This window comes from Chiloscyllium plagiosum, unplaced genomic scaffold (assembly GCF_037043375.1).
Source record: "Chiloscyllium plagiosum isolate Xiang-an unplaced genomic scaffold, Cpla_swu_hap1 HiC_scaffold_3, whole genome shotgun sequence".
In the NCBI taxonomy this organism is placed as follows: Eukaryota; Metazoa; Chordata; class Chondrichthyes; order Orectolobiformes; family Hemiscylliidae; genus Chiloscyllium; species Chiloscyllium plagiosum.
In genome coordinates, this window is record NW_028270141.1 from 71,810,969 (window position 1) to 71,830,093 (window position 19,125).

Sequence of the window (19,125 nt, forward strand, 5' to 3'; positions counted from 1 at the left end):
CGACCTGGACACAATATACCAACCACTACAGCGGACAGCTGAAACTGACAACCGGAAGCGGCAGGGACAGACCACTATAAACACCGGAGGAAACATCAAAGAAGCGCTTCGCAGGAGGCTCCCAAGCATTGATGATGTCGCCTAGCCAGGGGACGAAACGTTTGCAACAAAAACTTCCAGCTCGGCGAACAGAACCACAACAATGAATAAAGTGTGTTTTGCTTCAAGTTTGAACTGCATTTGGAACACAACGCTTGGCACTTGCCTTAAAGACATGAAAAAGTTAATCTCTAAGCTATCTCCTTGACATGTTTTGAAGGGGTTTGATCTGGTCCATAACAGTGGACACAGAGGGAAAGCCTGGAGTGCCAGCATTCCTACTTATTCTAACACCCCTGAAATAATTTAAAACGTACCTTGTTGATGAAATTTTGAGAGTACCATATGGAAGACTGGACAGACAGAGGATGTTGTTCTGTCCTAAAACTACAATCTGGACCTTAGAGAACTACAAAAAGGCAATTGAAGCATTTAGCTGTAGAAACGTCATCATTCAGAGTGTTGGCATTCAAAACTACCCCAATGGAGACATGACTCCTCAACAAGCACGGAATGATTTTTAAGCTTCAGCTAGTTTCTTATCAATTCCTATGATCTATCTAAACCACAAGTTGAGTTTAAGTCACGGAGCTTGAGGTTGAATTTTTGTCAAATACTTGAGGGACAGCAATCATAGGACGTGTACTATTCACTGAGAAAAGTTTAGGAAATTTGACAGACTGCAATTTCCTGTCTAAAGCCATACTGATGGCAATTTATTAGATTGTTCTTGTACAAGCTTCAAACTTTCTTCTGATAACTGAATCTATTATTTTACAACCACTTATCCTTTTCCAATCTATTGACTCAGCTCACATATTTCTCCCTAACACTCTCAGTAATCTGGGATAAATAACATTTATTTTTGAAGATTTATTTTCAATCCTTTAAGCCTGTCTTGGATTTCCATCACCTTAGTTAACATTGTTTTAAATAATATGTTGCTCATGGCTTCTGCTTTGAATCCATTTCAGGAAGGAATCACTCAGAATATTAAGTATTTTCTGCTTGTCTGCAGTTGCCAGTCTTTTTGCTTATTTTATGGTTCACACCTCTCCTAAACAATCCCCTTGCTGTTGTGTTCTTAAAGAAATGTTGTTTTATTCTGCCTCAGCTGCTTTGATTTTCTCTAGAGCCTTATAAAAACTCCTCATTTCATCTGTTTGATGTGTTTTTGCTGGTCTTTTGCTTATCCCAATGACTCACTTCCTCTCTTCCCCTCTAGGATTTGCAATTTGCCTTCACCATTTTAATTAAATCGATATAAAAATGATTGTTATGGAAATCTTGAGTTTACTAATCATGTCTTGAGTTCTCATTAAACAAAATTGAACTGAGGTTAGAGTACATTAAAAAAACACAAAGACTCAAACTACGTACTCGAGTTCATCTTCAACCATTTCCTCATGTTTATCAAATGATCTGCCACGCATCTCTGCTATCATCTTTTCAATATCTTGCTGAATATGCTGTAGATTTCTGTCTGTGACCCCATCCTTGATTCGAAGGGTTTCATTTAATTTTTTAGCTTTTTCTTTTAAATCTGGGAAGACAAAGAAAAGGACTTTATTGAAATTTCATGATTCAAAATTGAGTTGGAGACTATCATTTATACATTGCTTTCATTATAACATCTCTCAGAAATGTGCAACTTCACATAAATGAATCTCATTGGAAAGCAGTTCTGATTGTATTGGTGTCATTTTGCATACGTCAAAAAATGCAAGATGAATAACCACTTCATTTGTTTTTGACATTGGCAGAAATGAAGAGAACTCTCTGCTCCTCTTGAATTGCATGTAGAATCTTTATCATTTGTCAACAACACTAAAACGGGAAAAAAAATTGGCCCTGGTTTAACCTCATCAGAAAAGCAGCCTTTTAACAATGAAATGCTCCCTCAATACTACATTATCTAGGTAACCTTGACTATGTATTTGAGCACACAATCATCTGAGCTTATTTACCAACTGTGCCTGAGTTTAGGTTGAGATTGATTTAGATTTATTTAATATTTTCACTTGTACAGTGAAAAGTGAATAATGCCACCACATTCCAGAGCCATCTTGGATTACAGAATAAATTACTGAATAAATTGAACAAATAGTAAAATACTGAAAATTGATATTAAATTGATATTACTAAATCTGAAATATCTTCAAAAGGTTATCTTTCCCTTTCGGTAGACTTCACCCTCTTTGCCCCTTCAGTTGGGCTATCTGACATCATCCCCGCTGTCCTGGCAATGCAATGCTTTTCTGCTACCACCAACACTATCACTTCTGTGCCCGCTGCCTCAGAGTTGGAGACAGACACTTTGTGTGGGTCGCGCAGCTCCTCCGATGCTGGACATCAACTGATGGGGGCCTCTCCTTTTCCAATGCTATCACCCAAGATGGAGCGGGGATGGAGATACATAGGACCCTGGGGCCTCCCACAGAAGGACATCAGGAGGCCCCAGGGCAACAAAAACCAAAATAAATGTGACTGAGCTATAGAGCCAGAAAGACAACGATGAAGCTGTGTGAATGCAGCTGAACCCCACTCTGAGAGCCAGACACTGGCATCCCTGCTGCCATCTTAGATGTGCCCCAGCAGAGATCATTACACAAACCTATGATCTCAGACTGGCATGACAACAGCACACAACAGAAATGTTCACACATGGTAGTTTGTTGGTCAATTTTATTACATGGAAAATTACAAGCTGTGCATTTCTGAATTCTTAATGGTCGCTCCAGTGACCAATGCTGGTACAGGCAGCATAAAGTTGTAAATTTGGGCTCAACATTTTTATTTATATTTAATTCTAAACACAGTACAGCTGAGTTCATACTTATTGATTTCTAACTGATTCTATCTAACAATAAAACATTAAATGTTTAATGATTTTACTTCTTAATGCTAGGACATTGTGAAACTCAAACCTGAAGCAATAATTATACAAAACTATATCATTCTCATGTTTTTCCACTGGCTTGAGAATTTCTAGAATCCTCAAATCTCGTATTGGAAAAAATTGCTTTTGCCAAATTGGTAACAGATACATGGGCTAACTTTCTTTCAAAATAACCATATTATTCTAAGAAAAGGTGGTGATATATGTTGGAAATCTGCATCAGGATTCACATATAAATTTTGGCTGGTGGAACAGGGTAGAAACAGCATCTCACACAAACTCTTTTTTTAATAAAATGGTCATAGTGACATAAATATGGGACAGAGGCAAACTGAAAATGAAATAAATGCCAAATGTTAATAGTCATGGCCCTTCCACAGGCCTTTGGGCAACCCTATGGCCTTCCCATGCATCCTCCATCCCTATGTGTCCAGTATTCAGTATGTTCAGAAACAATGAGCTGTATAACTGTGGTCAAGGTTTGAAATGTTGATGAGAAAGAACCAAAACAATCTCTTCTGAAAAACAAAACTCCTACTCTTACAGCCTTATAAAAGTGCACTGTACTCTACACCCTTAAATCTTTCCCAAATAAACAAAACACATATTAAAATACCAGTACAAAGAAAAAATAACTTATTACAACTTTATAAAGATGTTAAGGTATACATTTTTCCACAAACAGTTTGAACAGGCCCTCATTGAACCGATTCCATTAGTGAATTCAGCCAGGCTTTTATGATGAGGCAACCTGAAAAAAACAGATTTCTGACTATCTGTTTCTCCCAAATAGGGAAGACAGCTTAAACTTAAGCAATTCACCAAGGCTCCTTCAACAGCATTTTCAAAACGCATAAGCTCAACCAACTAGATAGACAAGAGCAGCAGATAATTTTGGAAACTCCACCAAGCTCTCTTCTAAGACATACGTCACTGTGACCTTGAACTATATTGCCATTTCATCACTGTTGACAGGTCATCATGGAACTTCCTTCCCAATAACACTGTGGGTGCAGCTAAGAAAATGGCTTCTCAAGGGCAATTAGAGTTGGACAATAAATGCTCACCAAGCCAGTGATGCCATCAATTCAAAAACAAACATGAAAGAAAAGAGATGGGCAATAAATACTGTCTAGCTAGCAATGTACACATTTTGTGAACAAATGAACAGAGGGCAGTGGTGGAGAGTTGTTTTACAGACTGGAGGCCTGTGACAAGTGGTGTGCCACAAGGATCGGTGCTGGGTCCACTGCTTTTCATCATTTATATAAATGATTTGGATGTGAACATAGCAGGCTTGTTAGTAAGTTTGCAGATAACACCAAAATTGGAGATGTAATGGACAGCAAAGAAGGTTACCTCAAAGTACAATGGGATCTTGATCAGAGGGGCCAATGGGCTGAGGAGTGACAGATGGAGTTTAATTTAGATTAATATGAGGTGCTGCATTTTGGAAAGGCAAATAGGGCAGGACTTATCCATTTAATGGTAAGGTCCTGGGGAGTGTTGCTGAACAAAGAGACCTTGGAGTGCGGGTTCATAGTTCCTTGAAAGCAGAGTTGAAGGTAGATAGGATAGTGAGGATGGCATTTGGTATGCTTTCCTTTAATAGTCAGAGCACTGAATATAGGAATTGAAAAGTCATTTGCAGCTGTACAGGACATTGGTTAGGCCACCTTTGGAATATTGCGTGCAATTCTGGTCTCCTTCCTATTGGAAAGATGTTGTGAAACTTGAAAGGGTTCAGAAAAGATCTACAAGGATGTTGCCAGGGTTGGAGGAATCGAGCTACAGGGAGAGGCTGAACAGGCCAGGGCTGTTTTCCCTGGGGCGTCGGAGGCTGAGGGGTGACCTTATAGAGGTTTATAAAACCATGAGGAGCATGGATAGGATAAATAGACGAAGTATTTTCCCTGGAGTGGGGGTGTCCAGAACTAGAGGGCACAGGTTAAGGATGAGAGGGGAAAGTTTTAAAAGAGACCGAAGGGGCAACTTTTTCACACAGAGGGTGGTGCGTGTATGGAACACGCTGCCAGAGAATGTGGTGGAGATTGGTACAATTACAACTTTTAAAAGGCATCTGGATGGGTATATGAATAGGAAGGGTTTAGAGGGATATGGGCCAAGTGTTTGCAAATGGGACTAGATTAGTTAGGATATCTGGTCGGCATGGACGAGTTGGACCAAAGTGTTTATTTCCATGCTGTACATTTTGGTAATATAGTTATCTGTTAAAAGATTTTGCAGTCCAGGCTACGATTCATGAATCTTCCCAGGAGCTATGAACCATGAGACTTGAAGAAGCTGCCCATTTCCCATGAACATTGCTGGAGTGTAACGCTGAATGGAGCCAGCTGGGTCAGTGGGGCAGTGTGCAGGCTCATTACCTGCATTCTTGTCCCAAAATTGCTGGGAATGGAAACTGGGATTTAAAACTCAGACTGAAGTATCACCTGTCATCTTCAAAAGCCTTTTGAATCATCCCGACCTCACAAAAATATCGGCCATTGGTCCCGATCGTATTTCGTTAAGCTAAAACACTGTCAAAGACGCTGACTCACAATAATTGAACTCCAGAACTGACCTTGAAAATGCAACCTAATTATATTTATACAAATGAGTTGATTTTTACCTTGGGTAGCCAACATAGTATATCTAATGGATTTTTCTAACTCCTTTGCTCGTTTGTCAGTCTTTTCTGTGTCCTTATCAGTTTGTTCACCATCTCCTGAAACTTTTGTTGTCTAATTTTAAAATAAAAATAATTTAGTTAATAAATGATTTGGCTAACAAAAAGGTATATGAGTAATGTTATTTTAATTTGTAAATTTACTTGTCAAATGTAGAATTTATTCAGAAAGCTATAAGAATTCGAAGATGCTTTAGCTCTCTGTTAAAACCTTGAGATGATTGCAAAAGTAATTTTCAGTCAGCTTATATATTTAGTCTTAATTTTTATTTATTGAAGGCTTTTAAAAAAAACTAATACTGTATAGACTGATTGCTAATGCAAATATTTATTTCAATGTTATGTCACATAATATTTAAAAAATTAAATAAATCAGCTCTGAATCTTAACAGATCACATTGTATGTGCTGAAAACAAACAGAAATTTCAGCTCTATTTTGATGTTAAATTCATAATACTATATTGTCCCTTACTCTATTCAGTAGCTCATCCATCTCTGTGATTAACGTGTCCAGGTTACTATCAGCAAGCTGTAGAAGTCTCTCTGGTGCTCTCTGGGGCGACATGAGGTACTGCAGATACAGGGACAGGTTCACAAATTATAGGAGGCATTCATATTAAGTACAAAAAACATTGAAACTATATTATAAATGAGTTAGCATCTTTATTCATTAAATACAATTAGTATACAAGAGATTATGAACTCATATTGACTGTAAACACTAAAGTTATCAAATGTCAAACCCCAATTCTTCTTTAGTATTCTGCCAGCTACAATGAATGGCATTTTTTTTTAAATAGGAGGAAGTGAGGACTGCAGATACTGGAGATCAGGGTCAAGAATGTAGTGCTGGAAAAGCACAGCAGGTCAGGCAGCATCCAAGGAGAAAAAGAATCGATGTTGCGGGCAGAAGCCCTTCATCAGGAATGAGGCTTCAATTGATTTTTCCAGACCATAGTCCATAATTCAAGAAAAATCACAAAGCAATTTAATCACTTTTAGGTTTTATATTTAGAAGTCAATATAAAAGAAAGACAGCTGAATCTATTTAATCTGCCATATATACACATCCAAAGACAAAATTAACTTCTGAGAATGTACATTTCAAAAGCACAATCATATTGCAGCAGTTCTGAAAAAGCTGCTTGTTGATTTGAGTAAAATTGGATTTTTCTGGGACAATGGAAACATTGAGAAAACTTGCTGTGCACTGAAGACTACTTAGATGTGCTATTGGGTAGGGTCAATAGTGGAATCTGGAAATTTAGCTGTGAATGAGTAGTGAATGGTGTTGAAATGTCATCTCTGGGCATCACAACAAAATATATGTTAGCTTCAACCTCTTCTTTCTGTTTCGTAAAATCATTCAGTGGACAACATGTTGCATCTCTGTCCAACAGTGACATCACATTTTATTGTTTCTTAAAAGCAATCTGTTGCATTGCTCATGGTAACATGTGTCTTTCTCTGTGCAAGAAACCACTGAGACCCTACAGTTGGCTTCACAGGGCACTTCAGGATAGGGGTATGTCAAAGTCCAATTGTCAGAGTCCAAGTCTCAAGTATTCTCACAGCAGGGGCTGGGTTCCCAGGCTTGGACCAGCAGAGTGCTACTGATTTCTGTCCATGTTCAAGTCATCAGGGAAGAACAAAAGCTAGCGGATCACAGGAGCAATGCACAGTGCACAGGTACAAGGTTGAAGCATTCAATTTGGGGAAAATAAGCATACGAAGATCAAGAGGTAACATCTGGTAGGCACCTGTGAGGATCAAAAAGTAAATGTAACAGCAGACAAGTAACATTATGAGGAAAGGGGAGGAGGAGATGGTCATGGTGTTGGCTCATCATGATGATTGTCTGCTCATTGAATTCTTTAAAGTCGTGCTAGCATCACCTGTATATTAATAGAGGTCTTTCCTGTTTGGATGTGAGCGTTTCACTATTGGAAACCTTTGTAGTTTTATGCATGTTAATAAATAAATAATGAATCATTAATGAGACTGTGTACTTTGGATTGCAAAATGGCAAAAGTGCTGTTGACTCCTTTATGAATTTCTAGAGAAGTTGTAAACGCTTTTGAAGGGTAGGCAAGATATTTGAAGTCCTAGCTCTGTTAAACTTTCAATTGTCCTTCTCTTGAAGTTTGAATAAAATAGTTTGTCGATCTTTGAGAGTTGAAAGAAATCTGTTCTACTTCCACAGCTGTTTATTGCAATAATTCTAAATAATATTAACATAGTATTCATAACGATTGAATGCTTTCCACAACCAATCAATATTGCAGTTGAGTGCAAGGAAGGCTGTAAGTTCACAATTTGATGGACATTGCAGAAACACTATTAAAAGGTTAACTATCATTGATGGGCCATTATGAATACAAATGTTTATTTTTATAGAAATTAAGTAATTGAGGAGATATAAATACAGTATATTCAACTGGCATTCTTTTCTTTAATTATTGTGAAAACTGTAATAGACATAGTAAAACAGTGACTGTTTAAAAATAAACAACTGTGATAAAATCCCAGTCAGGAATCAAGGCAGGATTTTTAAACAGCCCATGTCAGCAGTCAGTAGCCCCTCTGGGTGCTTCTAATGCCTGCCTGAGATGTTAGACCTGTCTCCATCCTGCATCCATGTCTCCTTCCTGAGTGTGATGTGCACTTTTCTCCAAGGTGGGTCTGCTGAACCAAGAGATTACCTGACTTGTACTATTCACATTCAGAGCAAAGATCTACTGCCAGACCACTGAGTATTTCTTCCCTCTGTTTTCTTTATTCTTTTCTAGACACATGACAGTCATTGGCAACACCTGATAGAATATTCATTCTTGCAAAAACTAGCAGAAAATGGCAGGTTGAGGAAAAAACCACTACTGCCTGATCAGTAATGGAGAAACAGTGATATAAATAAATAATAACAGCAGAAAACAGTTTTCTGATTAAAAAGACACTCAACTAACTTTAATGAATCGGATGAAGCTTTCAACTACCAATCACTTTGATTTGATTTTATTTTTAATTATCACATGTACTTAGGTACAGTGAAAAGGTTTGTTTTGCATGTAGTACAGGCAGATCATACTATACAAAGTGCATTAGGGTAATAGAACAGAGCAAAGAATAAAATGCTACAGCTGCAAAAAAGGTGCACATATTGCAAGGTCAATACTAAATTTAAAATTTAAGAGGTCCATTGAGAAGTCTAATAACTGCAGGGAATAAGCTTCTTGGCACGTGTTTTAAGTTTTTGTATCATCTGCCCGATGGAAGAGGTTGGAAATTATTATAATTAGGTGGGAAGGATCTTTGGTGATGTTAGCTGTCTTCCCGAGGCAGCAATAAGTACAGATGGAGTTAATGGATGGAACGTTGGCTTGCATGATATACTGGGCTGTGTTCACAACTTCCTGTAGTTTCTTATGGTCCTGAGCAGAACAGTTGCCGTACCAAGCTGAGGTGTGGGCAGGACCCCTAAAGCTAAATTTGTTTTTCTTAATCAGTGCAGGTTTTGCTTGCTGGATCAGCATTCATTGTCCATCCCTAATTGCCCAGAGAATGGTTAAGATTGAGGAGCGCGTTACTGTAGGTCTGGAGTCACATATAGGCCAGACACGATAAGGATGGCAGATTTCCTCCCCTGAAGTACAATAGTGGACCACATGAGTTTTTACAACCATCAATGATGGTTCATTGGTTGCCATTATTGAGATGAATTTTTAATCCCAAATGTTATCAATTCAATTTAAATTGCAACAGTGGTCATGGTGAGAATTGGATCTCTGTTGTCAGGACATTAGGAATTACTAGTTCACAATACCGCTCTTTTGATGTCAAAGAAATGTAGGCAATTCATTGTAGTATATACTTAAAACAATCTTCATTAACATCACAACTATAACATCAAAACATATTTAAGTATATGGGAATTAGTTTCCCAGGAACGCTAATGGGGACCGGCAGCCCCTGCCATCGATAGTGCTACAGAAAATGCTGTGACTGTTGGTGGAAGAGAAAACCCTAAAGCCAAGAAATCAGTGGTTTTTGGAGGGGTGACTTCCAGTGGCAGGTACAAAGGCTTCCCATCTCCAATTGACAGGCAGCCAGCACTCATTTTGCTTTTCAGTGTGCCCCAAATCGATAAGTTTGCTTTCAAGTGAGTTCATCCAGTAGTGCTGGAATTAGACCCTTAAATGTTATTTAATTTTACATTCAAGATAATAGGTGTTATGTTATGATAATGGTGAACGTGGACTACCAACATTCAACTTCTGTCATCTCAGTTTTAACAGTAGAAAGTGAGGACTGCAGATGCTGAAGATCAGAGTTGAGAGTGTGGTGCTAGAAAAGCACAGCAGGTCAGGCAGCATCCAAGAAACAAGAGAATTGACATTTCAAGCATAAGCCCTTCATCAGGAATCTCATTTTTAATAGCCAATACCTGATCTTTAACAAGAACAAATACTGACTTTAAATAGCTGCTGTGAATATCTAACCACAGATTGAGGCAAACTGGGTGACACAGTATTAAATATACTAAACGTGCCACACTAAAATTATGAAATCATCCAAGGACAAGGAAACCAGACAATTAAGTCAGTGAAGAAATTTGTATCTCTTGCTTCTTTGTAAATTGTTCAAATATTGGGAGCTGAAAGCTTACATATAGAGCATTCAACTTGAAAGGACAATGGAGTGGACTCGGGAATATACAGAGATCGATAGTTGCTTTGAACAGCAAGGCAGAGAGAAAATGAAAATGAAATGATAACAAGAAGAAGATGGACCTCTTTCTTGTTCTATATCTCTACAAATCTTGAAGTCAATGTTTAATGAAAAAGCAACTTCTTAGAGTAGTTATTCACAGGATGTGGATGTTGCTGGCAAGGCCACCCTAGCCTATCCTGGAGGGCAGTTAAGAGCCAACCACATTGCTATGATAAAAACAATGACTGCAGATGCTGGAAACCAGATTTTGGATTAGTGGTGCTGGAAGAGCACAGCAGTTCAGGCAGCATCCGAGGAGCTCACATTGTTGTGAGTCTGGAATCACACGAAGACCAAATAGGCAGGGATAACAATTTCCTTCTCCAAAGAACATTCGTGAACTAGGTAGTTTTTTGTTTTCAATAATCAACAATGGGTTCATGGTCATTAGACTCTTAACTCCAGATTTTTATTGAATTCAAAACCCACCATCTGCCATGGCAGGATTTGAAGCCGGGTCCCCAAAATATTACTATCTGGATTAATAGCCCAGCAACAATACCACTAGACCATCACCTCTCTTTGAGGAAGACTTTGGACTATAACCATTCACCAAGACCTCAAGATCTACTACTTCAGAACATGAGTCAACAATTAAACAACTGGTCCTACGTTCAAATCAAACATTTCTTTTTAAAAAAGATATAACCTATTCATCCTGTCAATAACAAATTATTCGCCTTTATATTACATGCATTTGGGTATATCTTTGATGTTGTGTTTTCACTTTGTTCATCATTAGCAATAAACTTCTTCTTTCTTACACTCAAGAAATCCTTGTAACTTGGCTTTTTCATTTTGATCCTGTTAGTTATGTGCTTCAATTTTTACTTGCAACTGTCTGAGAGGGTTAAAAAAGATCCAATTTCCCCTCCTCACCTGGTCATAACAGTGCCTATTCAAACTCTTAATCTTTCAGTAAGTTACATGCCTATATTTCTCCTTTGGTTTTTGAAAATTAGACTTTCCTGTGACTCTTAGCCTTACAAAGGTTCAATTAATCCAAAATTGTAATTTGCATTTAGCTCAAAATATTTACAATTTGTTGGTTACATCAACAGAAGAAAAATGCTTTACAATTTGCTCATCCACCAAAATGGTGTTTGCCACTAATAGGATGCTGCTGTGGAACCAAAAATATATTCTGCCGTTGACACAAATAATTAATGTGGTATAACAGTTTGAGTACTCATGTGATGCCTGACTTGCAGGTTGTACATCCCAAAGACTGATGGATCATATCAAAAAACATTTCCCTTCAGATGTTCGTACAAGGTACTGCCTACACCCAACCATTCTGCACATGTAAAACTCAACGTAGGATCTAACATTAGATACAATTCTGCAATTCAATACCATTTGCAGAATAATCATGAATATACAAGGAATTTGGACCAGAGTCCGAGCGAATGGCATTAATTAGGGCTGTAGACAGGGCTTTAAACTAAATGAGGTGGTGGGGGGAGCAAGAGCTTAGTTATCGGGGAAATTAGAAAATACGAATTGAAGGAGGAGGTAAGAGAGCAGAACTCAGAGAGATTATTAAAATCTCCAGCACAGACACAAATAGGACAGAGTGTATGGAAAAGGTTAGCAATCAAACTTGAGGACACTGGATAAATAACAATGAGAAGAGGGTCAGTTAATACAGGACTGAAGGTGTTATATCTGAATGCACACAGTATAAGAAATAGGGTAAATGAGCTTGTGGCGCAGATCAAAATTGGCAGCTATGACATGGTGGGCATCACAGGGACATGGCTCCAAGGAGATCACTCCGACCAGCATGCAGACCCTAGTTCCACTTAATAAATTTGTGCCTCCTTCCCGCTACTGTGATCATGTTGGAGGGAATCCTAAGGGACACGACTGAAATGTATTTGTAAAGGTGAGGACAGATTAGGGATAGTCAGCATGATTTTGTGCCTGGGAAATCATGTCTCATGAACTTGATTGAGTTTTTTGAAGAAGTAACAAAAAGAATTGATGAGAACTGAGCACTTGACGTGATCTATATGGACTGCAGTAAAGCATTTGAAAAGGTTCCTCATGGGAGACTGGTTCGCAAGGTTGGATCTCATGGAATACAGGGCGAACTAGCCATTTGAATACAGAACTGACTCAAAGGTAGAAGACAGAGGGTGGTGGTGGAGGGTTGCTTTTCAGACTGAGGCCTGTGATCGGTGAAGTGCCACCAGGATCGGTGCTGGGTCTACTACTTTTCATCATTTGTATAAATGATTTGGAAATGAACATAGGAGGGATAGTTAGTAAATTTGCAGATGACACCAAAATCGGAGGTGTAGTGGACAGCGAAGAAGGTTACCTCAGAATACAATGGGATCTTGATCAGATAGGCCAATGGACTGAGGAGTGGCAGATGGAATTTAACTTAGCTAAATGCGAGGTGCTGCATTTTGGAAAAGTAAATCAGAACAGGACTTATACATGTCATGGTGAGCTTCTAGGGAGCGTTGCTGAACAAAGAGACCTTGGAGTACAGGTTCATAGCTCCTTGAAAGTAGAGTCGCAGGTAGGACAGTGAAGAAGGCTTTGGTATGCTTTCCTTTATTGGTCAAAGGATTGGGTATAGGAGTTAGGAGATCATGTTGTGGCTCTACGGGACATTGGTTAGGCCACTTTTGCATTTCTGGTCTTGGAAGGATGTTGTGAAACTTGAAAGGGTTCAGAAAAGATTTACAAGAATGTTGCCAGGGTTGGAGGATTTGAGCTATAGGGAGAGGCTGAACAGGCTGGGGCTGTTTTCCCTGGAGCAATAGTGGCAGAGGGATGATCTTATAGAGGTTTACAAAATCATGAGAGGCTTGGATAGGATAAATAGGCAAAGTCTTTTCCTCAGGTGAGGGAGTCCAGACCTAGAAGGGATAGGTTTAGGGTGAGAGGGGAAAGATATAAAAGAGACAAAAGGGGCAACTTTTTCACTCAGAGCGTGGTGCGTGTGTGGAATGAGCTGCCAGAGGAAGTGGTGGAGGTTGGTACAATTGCAGCATTTAAAAGGAATCTGGATGGGTATATGAATAGAAAGGGTTTAGAGGGATATGGGCCAAGTGCTAGCAAATGGGACTAGGTTAGTTTAGGATATCTGGTCAGCATGGACGAGTTGGGCTGTAGGGTATGTTTCTGTGCTGTACATCTCTATGACTCTAAGTAATAAAAAAACTGATGTAATATCATCAAAATTAAAAACAGCAAGTTAATATTTTCAATACAATGACTACTTGTCTTGATTATTCTTTCTCATCTATTTTATTAATATATTTTGGAAAACTACTTTGAAACAAAAAATATGTACTTGCCTTCAATTCCTGAGATATATTTTCATATCTATAAAGCACTTTATAAGGTGGGGGGAGGGGTCCTGAGAGATTCAGCCTGGTAATTAGCTGATTAAGTTGTTCAAGGTCATTCAGCAGGAGTCCAGTGCATTCATCATCACAAGCTGGTGTAAAATTTATTCAATACAAAACTAGTTAGACTATCAGCAAACAACAATAAATAAATATGTATTAGAATCTCAATAATCAATTCAAATGCACACTGTTTCACATTGATATAGCAAACCTTCACTACATTTCATGGAACAATGGCTGATTTCAGTGAAGTTGTATAATTAATATAGATTGCAGTCTTGAATATATTTCAAAGCATCATACAGCAAATTATTATTGTAATATTGTACCATTGTTACTATTGCATATGGTAATAAAGTACAAGAATATTAAACTTTCATATACAACATCAATTAAATGCTCAAATTTTAGATCAACTTTGCTGAATAAATATATATATATATTTTCCACATTGTGTGCCACATGACAAAATAAGGCTTTATTGCTATGAATCAAAAGAGTATTTTTTTATTCCCTATTTACCGAAATATGACCATTATCAGTTTTGTAGTGTGCATGGATAGCCGTGAAGGAACAGCAATATATTTCCAAGTCAGGATGGCGGGTGGCTTGGAGGGGAACTTGCAAGTGGTGGTGTTCCCATGTATCTGCTGTCCTTGTCCTTCTATATGGAAATGACTGTAAGTTTGAAAGGTGCTGTCTAAGGACCTTTGGTGAATTTCTGCAGCGCATCTTATAGATAGTACCACCTGCTGCTACTGAATATCAATGGTGGAGAGAGTGGGTGCTTGTGGGTGTGGTGCAATTAAGTGGGCTGCTTTGTCCTGGATGGAATTAAGCTTGGAACTGCACTCATTTGAGCAAGTGAGGAGTATTCCATCACAGTCCTGACTCATACCTTGTAGATGGTGTACAGGCTTTCAGGAATCAGGAGGTGAATTACTCATTGCTTGATCTGCTCTTGCAGCCACAGTTTTAATATGGTGAATCCAGTGGAGGTTCTGGTCAATGGCAATCCCCAGGACATTGATGGTGAGGGATTTAGTGCTGGTAACACCATCAAATGTCAAGAATCAGTGGTCATATTATCTCTTATTGGAGATGATCATGGCTTGACATATTATGTGGCATGAATGTTATTTGCCACTTGTCAACTCAAGTCTTTTCTTTTAATTCATCCATTTCATGTTTAGTTTGAAATCATAGCCTCTTCTCTTTGATCTGTTTCTCAAGATGTACTACATCACATACTTTCTACAGTAAACTACGGGCTGCAACTTCTTTGTCTCTTCTTCTATTTTGACTTGTCAATAGGTTTCTTTCCTTATTTCCTTCCCTTTTCTTTTCACCTTACTTTTGTATCAGTTCCTTTGCTTCTCCTTCTCTCAACCTGCAGCTGCCCACAGTTGGATTCTATTTTGGGGGAATATTTCTTCTCCCGAGCATATTTGAGAACATTCCTATGATAATAAACTTTCTTAATGAATGCTATGATGATCACACAAAAAAATTAAACATTGCTTTATTTCATGCAAACTGAAAGGCAAACGTCTGATACAACCAACCTCAAAACTAACTGTGAAATGTTAGCACTTTCCAAAGCTGACAACTGATACTCATCAGTGTGAAAATAGGAAACTTAAACCCTATGTTAAAGCACTGCAGACACTTCAAAACAAATCAAAAGGCAAACTTCAAAAGCATGGCTCAAATCCTAAGACAGCAATTCATGCATATGCTTCCCAGTTGTGCAATGTCTCCTACCCTACTTCATGTTATCAAAATCATTGAGTTTCTGTTAAGCAGTATATAGGAAAATGTTAGAAGGTAAGTTCAAGATTTCACAGATCCTGTCGGGAGCAATGCATAAATATAGTGCATTTTTTAAAATCGTCTTTATGGATATTTAGCTCTACTTCCAGCTCTCACTATCTTTGAAAAGTGATCCCTGCTGGGGGTGCAGGATCATTAAATTTAATTTTACATCGACAAGGCCAAATATATTTAAGAAATTTAATTGTGCCACTTACTTTGTAAACATAAGGCACTCATGCCACTAGCAATTTGTACAAGATAGAAAATGACTGCAGCTTATTAGAAACAAGCTACCGAAAGCAAAGGTCAGACCATTATTTCAATGCCGCCAAGTTTCAAGTGTTTTATCATATAGAGATCATTAGTGGGACTGAGAACTGATTATTCAACTGCTGAATGAATAAAACTCCATCAATATATAATTAGCTCAACATGGCAAAATCAGTAAGCCTAACATAATAATACATCACTTTTCTTGAGGTGATAGATTCTTGGGACTATCTTTGTGGAGTTTGTCATTAATTTTAGTGTAAAGAGTAACTCAGAGAGAGAAAATAAACTAAAGTAAGGTGGAAAATATTCAACTAGAACAATAAACTCAATCCTACACTGAGCAGTGACAATGAAATTGACAATAGATGAAAAATTACCTTTGGCAATGTACGTGGATAACTATTTAGCAGGTCAGATATTAGTCACAAATTAGAAATGCATCTTTTTTTTAAGGGAATATATTATTAATGAGACTTTTCAATAATCCTAAGGGAAGTTATGTGATGATACTCTAGCATTAAGAGGCATATTTGGTCCTTTTCTTTGAAGAAAGGTTTTAAGACAGATGTGCAGAGCTGTCAATATGAATTCAATAAAATGAACAGTTTTTGAGGTCCTGTTAGTTTTTTCAGAGTTGGAACAATAGAAACAGCCTGAAAGTGTGGGGCGAAGCTTCCACAGGATTTTTTGTCTTTCAGCAGCAGTTCCTGGGGGCTTGAAGTTGGGTTTGGAAGCTGCAGCACATCTATCCCTGCTACTCTTTTTCTCTCTCACACACACACCTTGATGTTTTCCTGCCTGGACTGGAGAATTGCATGATGTATTTTATTGAATGTGTCTTTGCTAAGGGTGTGTTTATGGGATCTTAATATGTAGTAGCAGTTACTGTTTAGCTGTTAAATAATCTAATTTCTGTTATGTTTTCCAATGAAGTTACTGCAATTTCTTCTTTCTTTTATTGTATTTTAATTGTAGTGTATGAATATAGTGTCTTTTGCTTCAAATCTGGTAGTTTGACGAACTGAATTGCATCTGGAATGCAATTCCTGGTATTTGCCTTTAAAATAAGAAAAGGATAGGGTCTAGGCTATCGTCTTCATATATTTTGAGGTCTCGTCCATAGCAGTTAACCAAAGGTTAATACCTCTGTATAAATAATGGATAGAACAATGCTTACTAATATATTAATCATTCATTAACTATTATTGAAAACAGTACATTTCATTTGTATGACTTCAAAACTCATCATGGCCACGGACCTTTACTGTTGGTCTTAATTTTAACCTTTATAGCATTGTCATCACAAACCTCAACCTATAACCTACATTTATAAGTGGGGGTTAAAAATAATTTCCCATGACGAAAACAAATTATCTACCACCCAAAATGACTAGCTCAGCTTCATTGTTTTCCAGAAGGTCAAGTCCTCATTACTTCTTTTTCATGATAGCACGCAATAGGAAAATCAAAACAATGTCAATTATTTCAATGAATTCAGTGATAATCCATAAAGTCTTTCATATCAAATTCAGGAAAGTTGGCCACCCTTATTTGTGATATGCAACCAAAGTCAAATGAAGAGCTAACATTATTCCTTTGTAGTAAAGTGTCACAGATCTACTAGCACATCCATTTCTGGAGAGTTTTCTGACAATGCAGATGCCTTAATCTTTAGCCTGGTGAAAAACAGAGCAGCTACAAACAATAGAAAATTATGAGGAAACAAGCTGAGAAATAAAAACATGGAAGTGCACCAAATAAAGAAAATTAACTGCAAGACTCGGAAGGTTGTTGCAGACAGTCTCAGAGATGTACAGCACAGACACAGACCCTTTGGTCCAACTCATCCATGCTGACCAGATATCCTAAATTAATCTAGTTCCACTTGACAGCATTTGGCCCATATCTCTTTATACTCTTCCTATTCATATATTCATTCAGGTGCCTTTTAAATATTGTAATTGTACTAGCCTCCACCACTTCCTCTGGCAGTTCATTCTATACACGTACCACTCTGTGTGAAGAAGTTGCCCCTTAGGTCCTTTTTATACCTTTCCCCTCTCACCCTAAACCTATGCCCTCTAGTTCTGGACTCCCCCAACCCAGGGAAAAGACCTTGACTATTTACCCTCTCCATGCCTCTCATGATTTTATACACCTCTATAAGGTCACCCCTCAGCTTGCAACACTCCAGCGAAAAGGCCTATTCAGCCTTTCGCTATAACTGAAACCCTCCAACCCTAGCAACATCCTTGTAAAACTTTTCTGAACTCTTTCAAGTTCTGATAGGAAGGAGACAAAAATTGTACACACTTTTCCAAAAATGGCCTAATCAATGTTGTGTACAGCTATAACATGTCTGCTTGAAAGAAATAGACTTCTGGGTATAATATGTTTCTTATTTGCAAATATATCAGCATTTAAGTCAACATCTTAGAATTATTCGAGGAGAAAGTGAGGTCTGCAGATGCTGGAGATCAAAGTTGAAACTTTATTGCTGGAACAGCACAGCAGGTCAGGCAGCATCCAGGGAACAGGAGATTCGACGTTTCGGGAACAGGCCCTTCTTCAGGAATGAGCAGAGAGTGTTCAGCAGGAGAAGATAAAAGGTAGGGAGGAGGGACTTGGAGGAGGGGCGTTGGAAATGTGATAGGTGGAAAGAGGTCAAGGTGAGGGTGATAGGTCGGAGTAGGATGGAGGCGGAGAGGTCAAGAAGACGACTGCAGGTCAGGAAGGCGGTGCCGGGCTGGAGGGATTCGGCTGAGACAAGGTGGGGGGAGGGGGGATGAAGAAACTGGTGAAGTCCAAGTTCATCCCCTGTGGTTGGAGGGTTCCCAGTCGGAAGATAAGACGCTCCTCCTCCAACCGTCGCGTTGTTGTGGTTTGGCGGTGGATGAGTCCAATGACCTGCATATCCTCGGTGGAGTGGGAGGGGGAGTTGAATGGCCTCCTTCTTCAAGGACCGCAATTTCCCCCCCGACGTGGTCGACGGTGCCCTCCACCCCATCTCCTCCACTTCCCGCTCCTCCGCCCTTGAGCCCCGCCCCTCCAACCGCCACCAGGACAGAACCCCACTGGTCCTCACCTACCACCCCACCAATCTCCATGTACAGCGCATCATCCGCCGTCACTTCCGCCACCTCCAAACAGACCCCAGCACCAAGGATATATTTCCCTCCCCTCCACTATCAGCTTTCCGTAGAGACCACTC

General features: G+C 38.8%; 1 protein-coding gene across 5 annotated transcripts in view; it reads right to left on the bottom strand.

The window, feature by feature from the left end:
- Window positions 1-19,125, bottom strand: part of lama2 (laminin, alpha 2) — a 385,009-nt gene that overhangs the window by 91,537 nt on the left and 274,347 nt on the right. For all 5 annotated transcript variants that reach the window (XM_087980433.1, XM_087980426.1, XM_087980423.1 and 2 more), the window contains 4 exons: window positions 13,773-13,915; window positions 6,161-6,259; window positions 5,631-5,742; window positions 1,480-1,642 (listed from right to left, as the gene is read on the bottom strand). In XM_087980433.1, coding sequence (XP_087836559.1) covers window positions 1,480-1,642; window positions 5,631-5,742; window positions 6,161-6,259; window positions 13,773-13,915 — 517 coding nt within the window. The remainder of the gene's footprint in view (window positions 1-1,479; window positions 1,643-5,630; window positions 5,743-6,160; window positions 6,260-13,772; window positions 13,916-19,125) is intronic.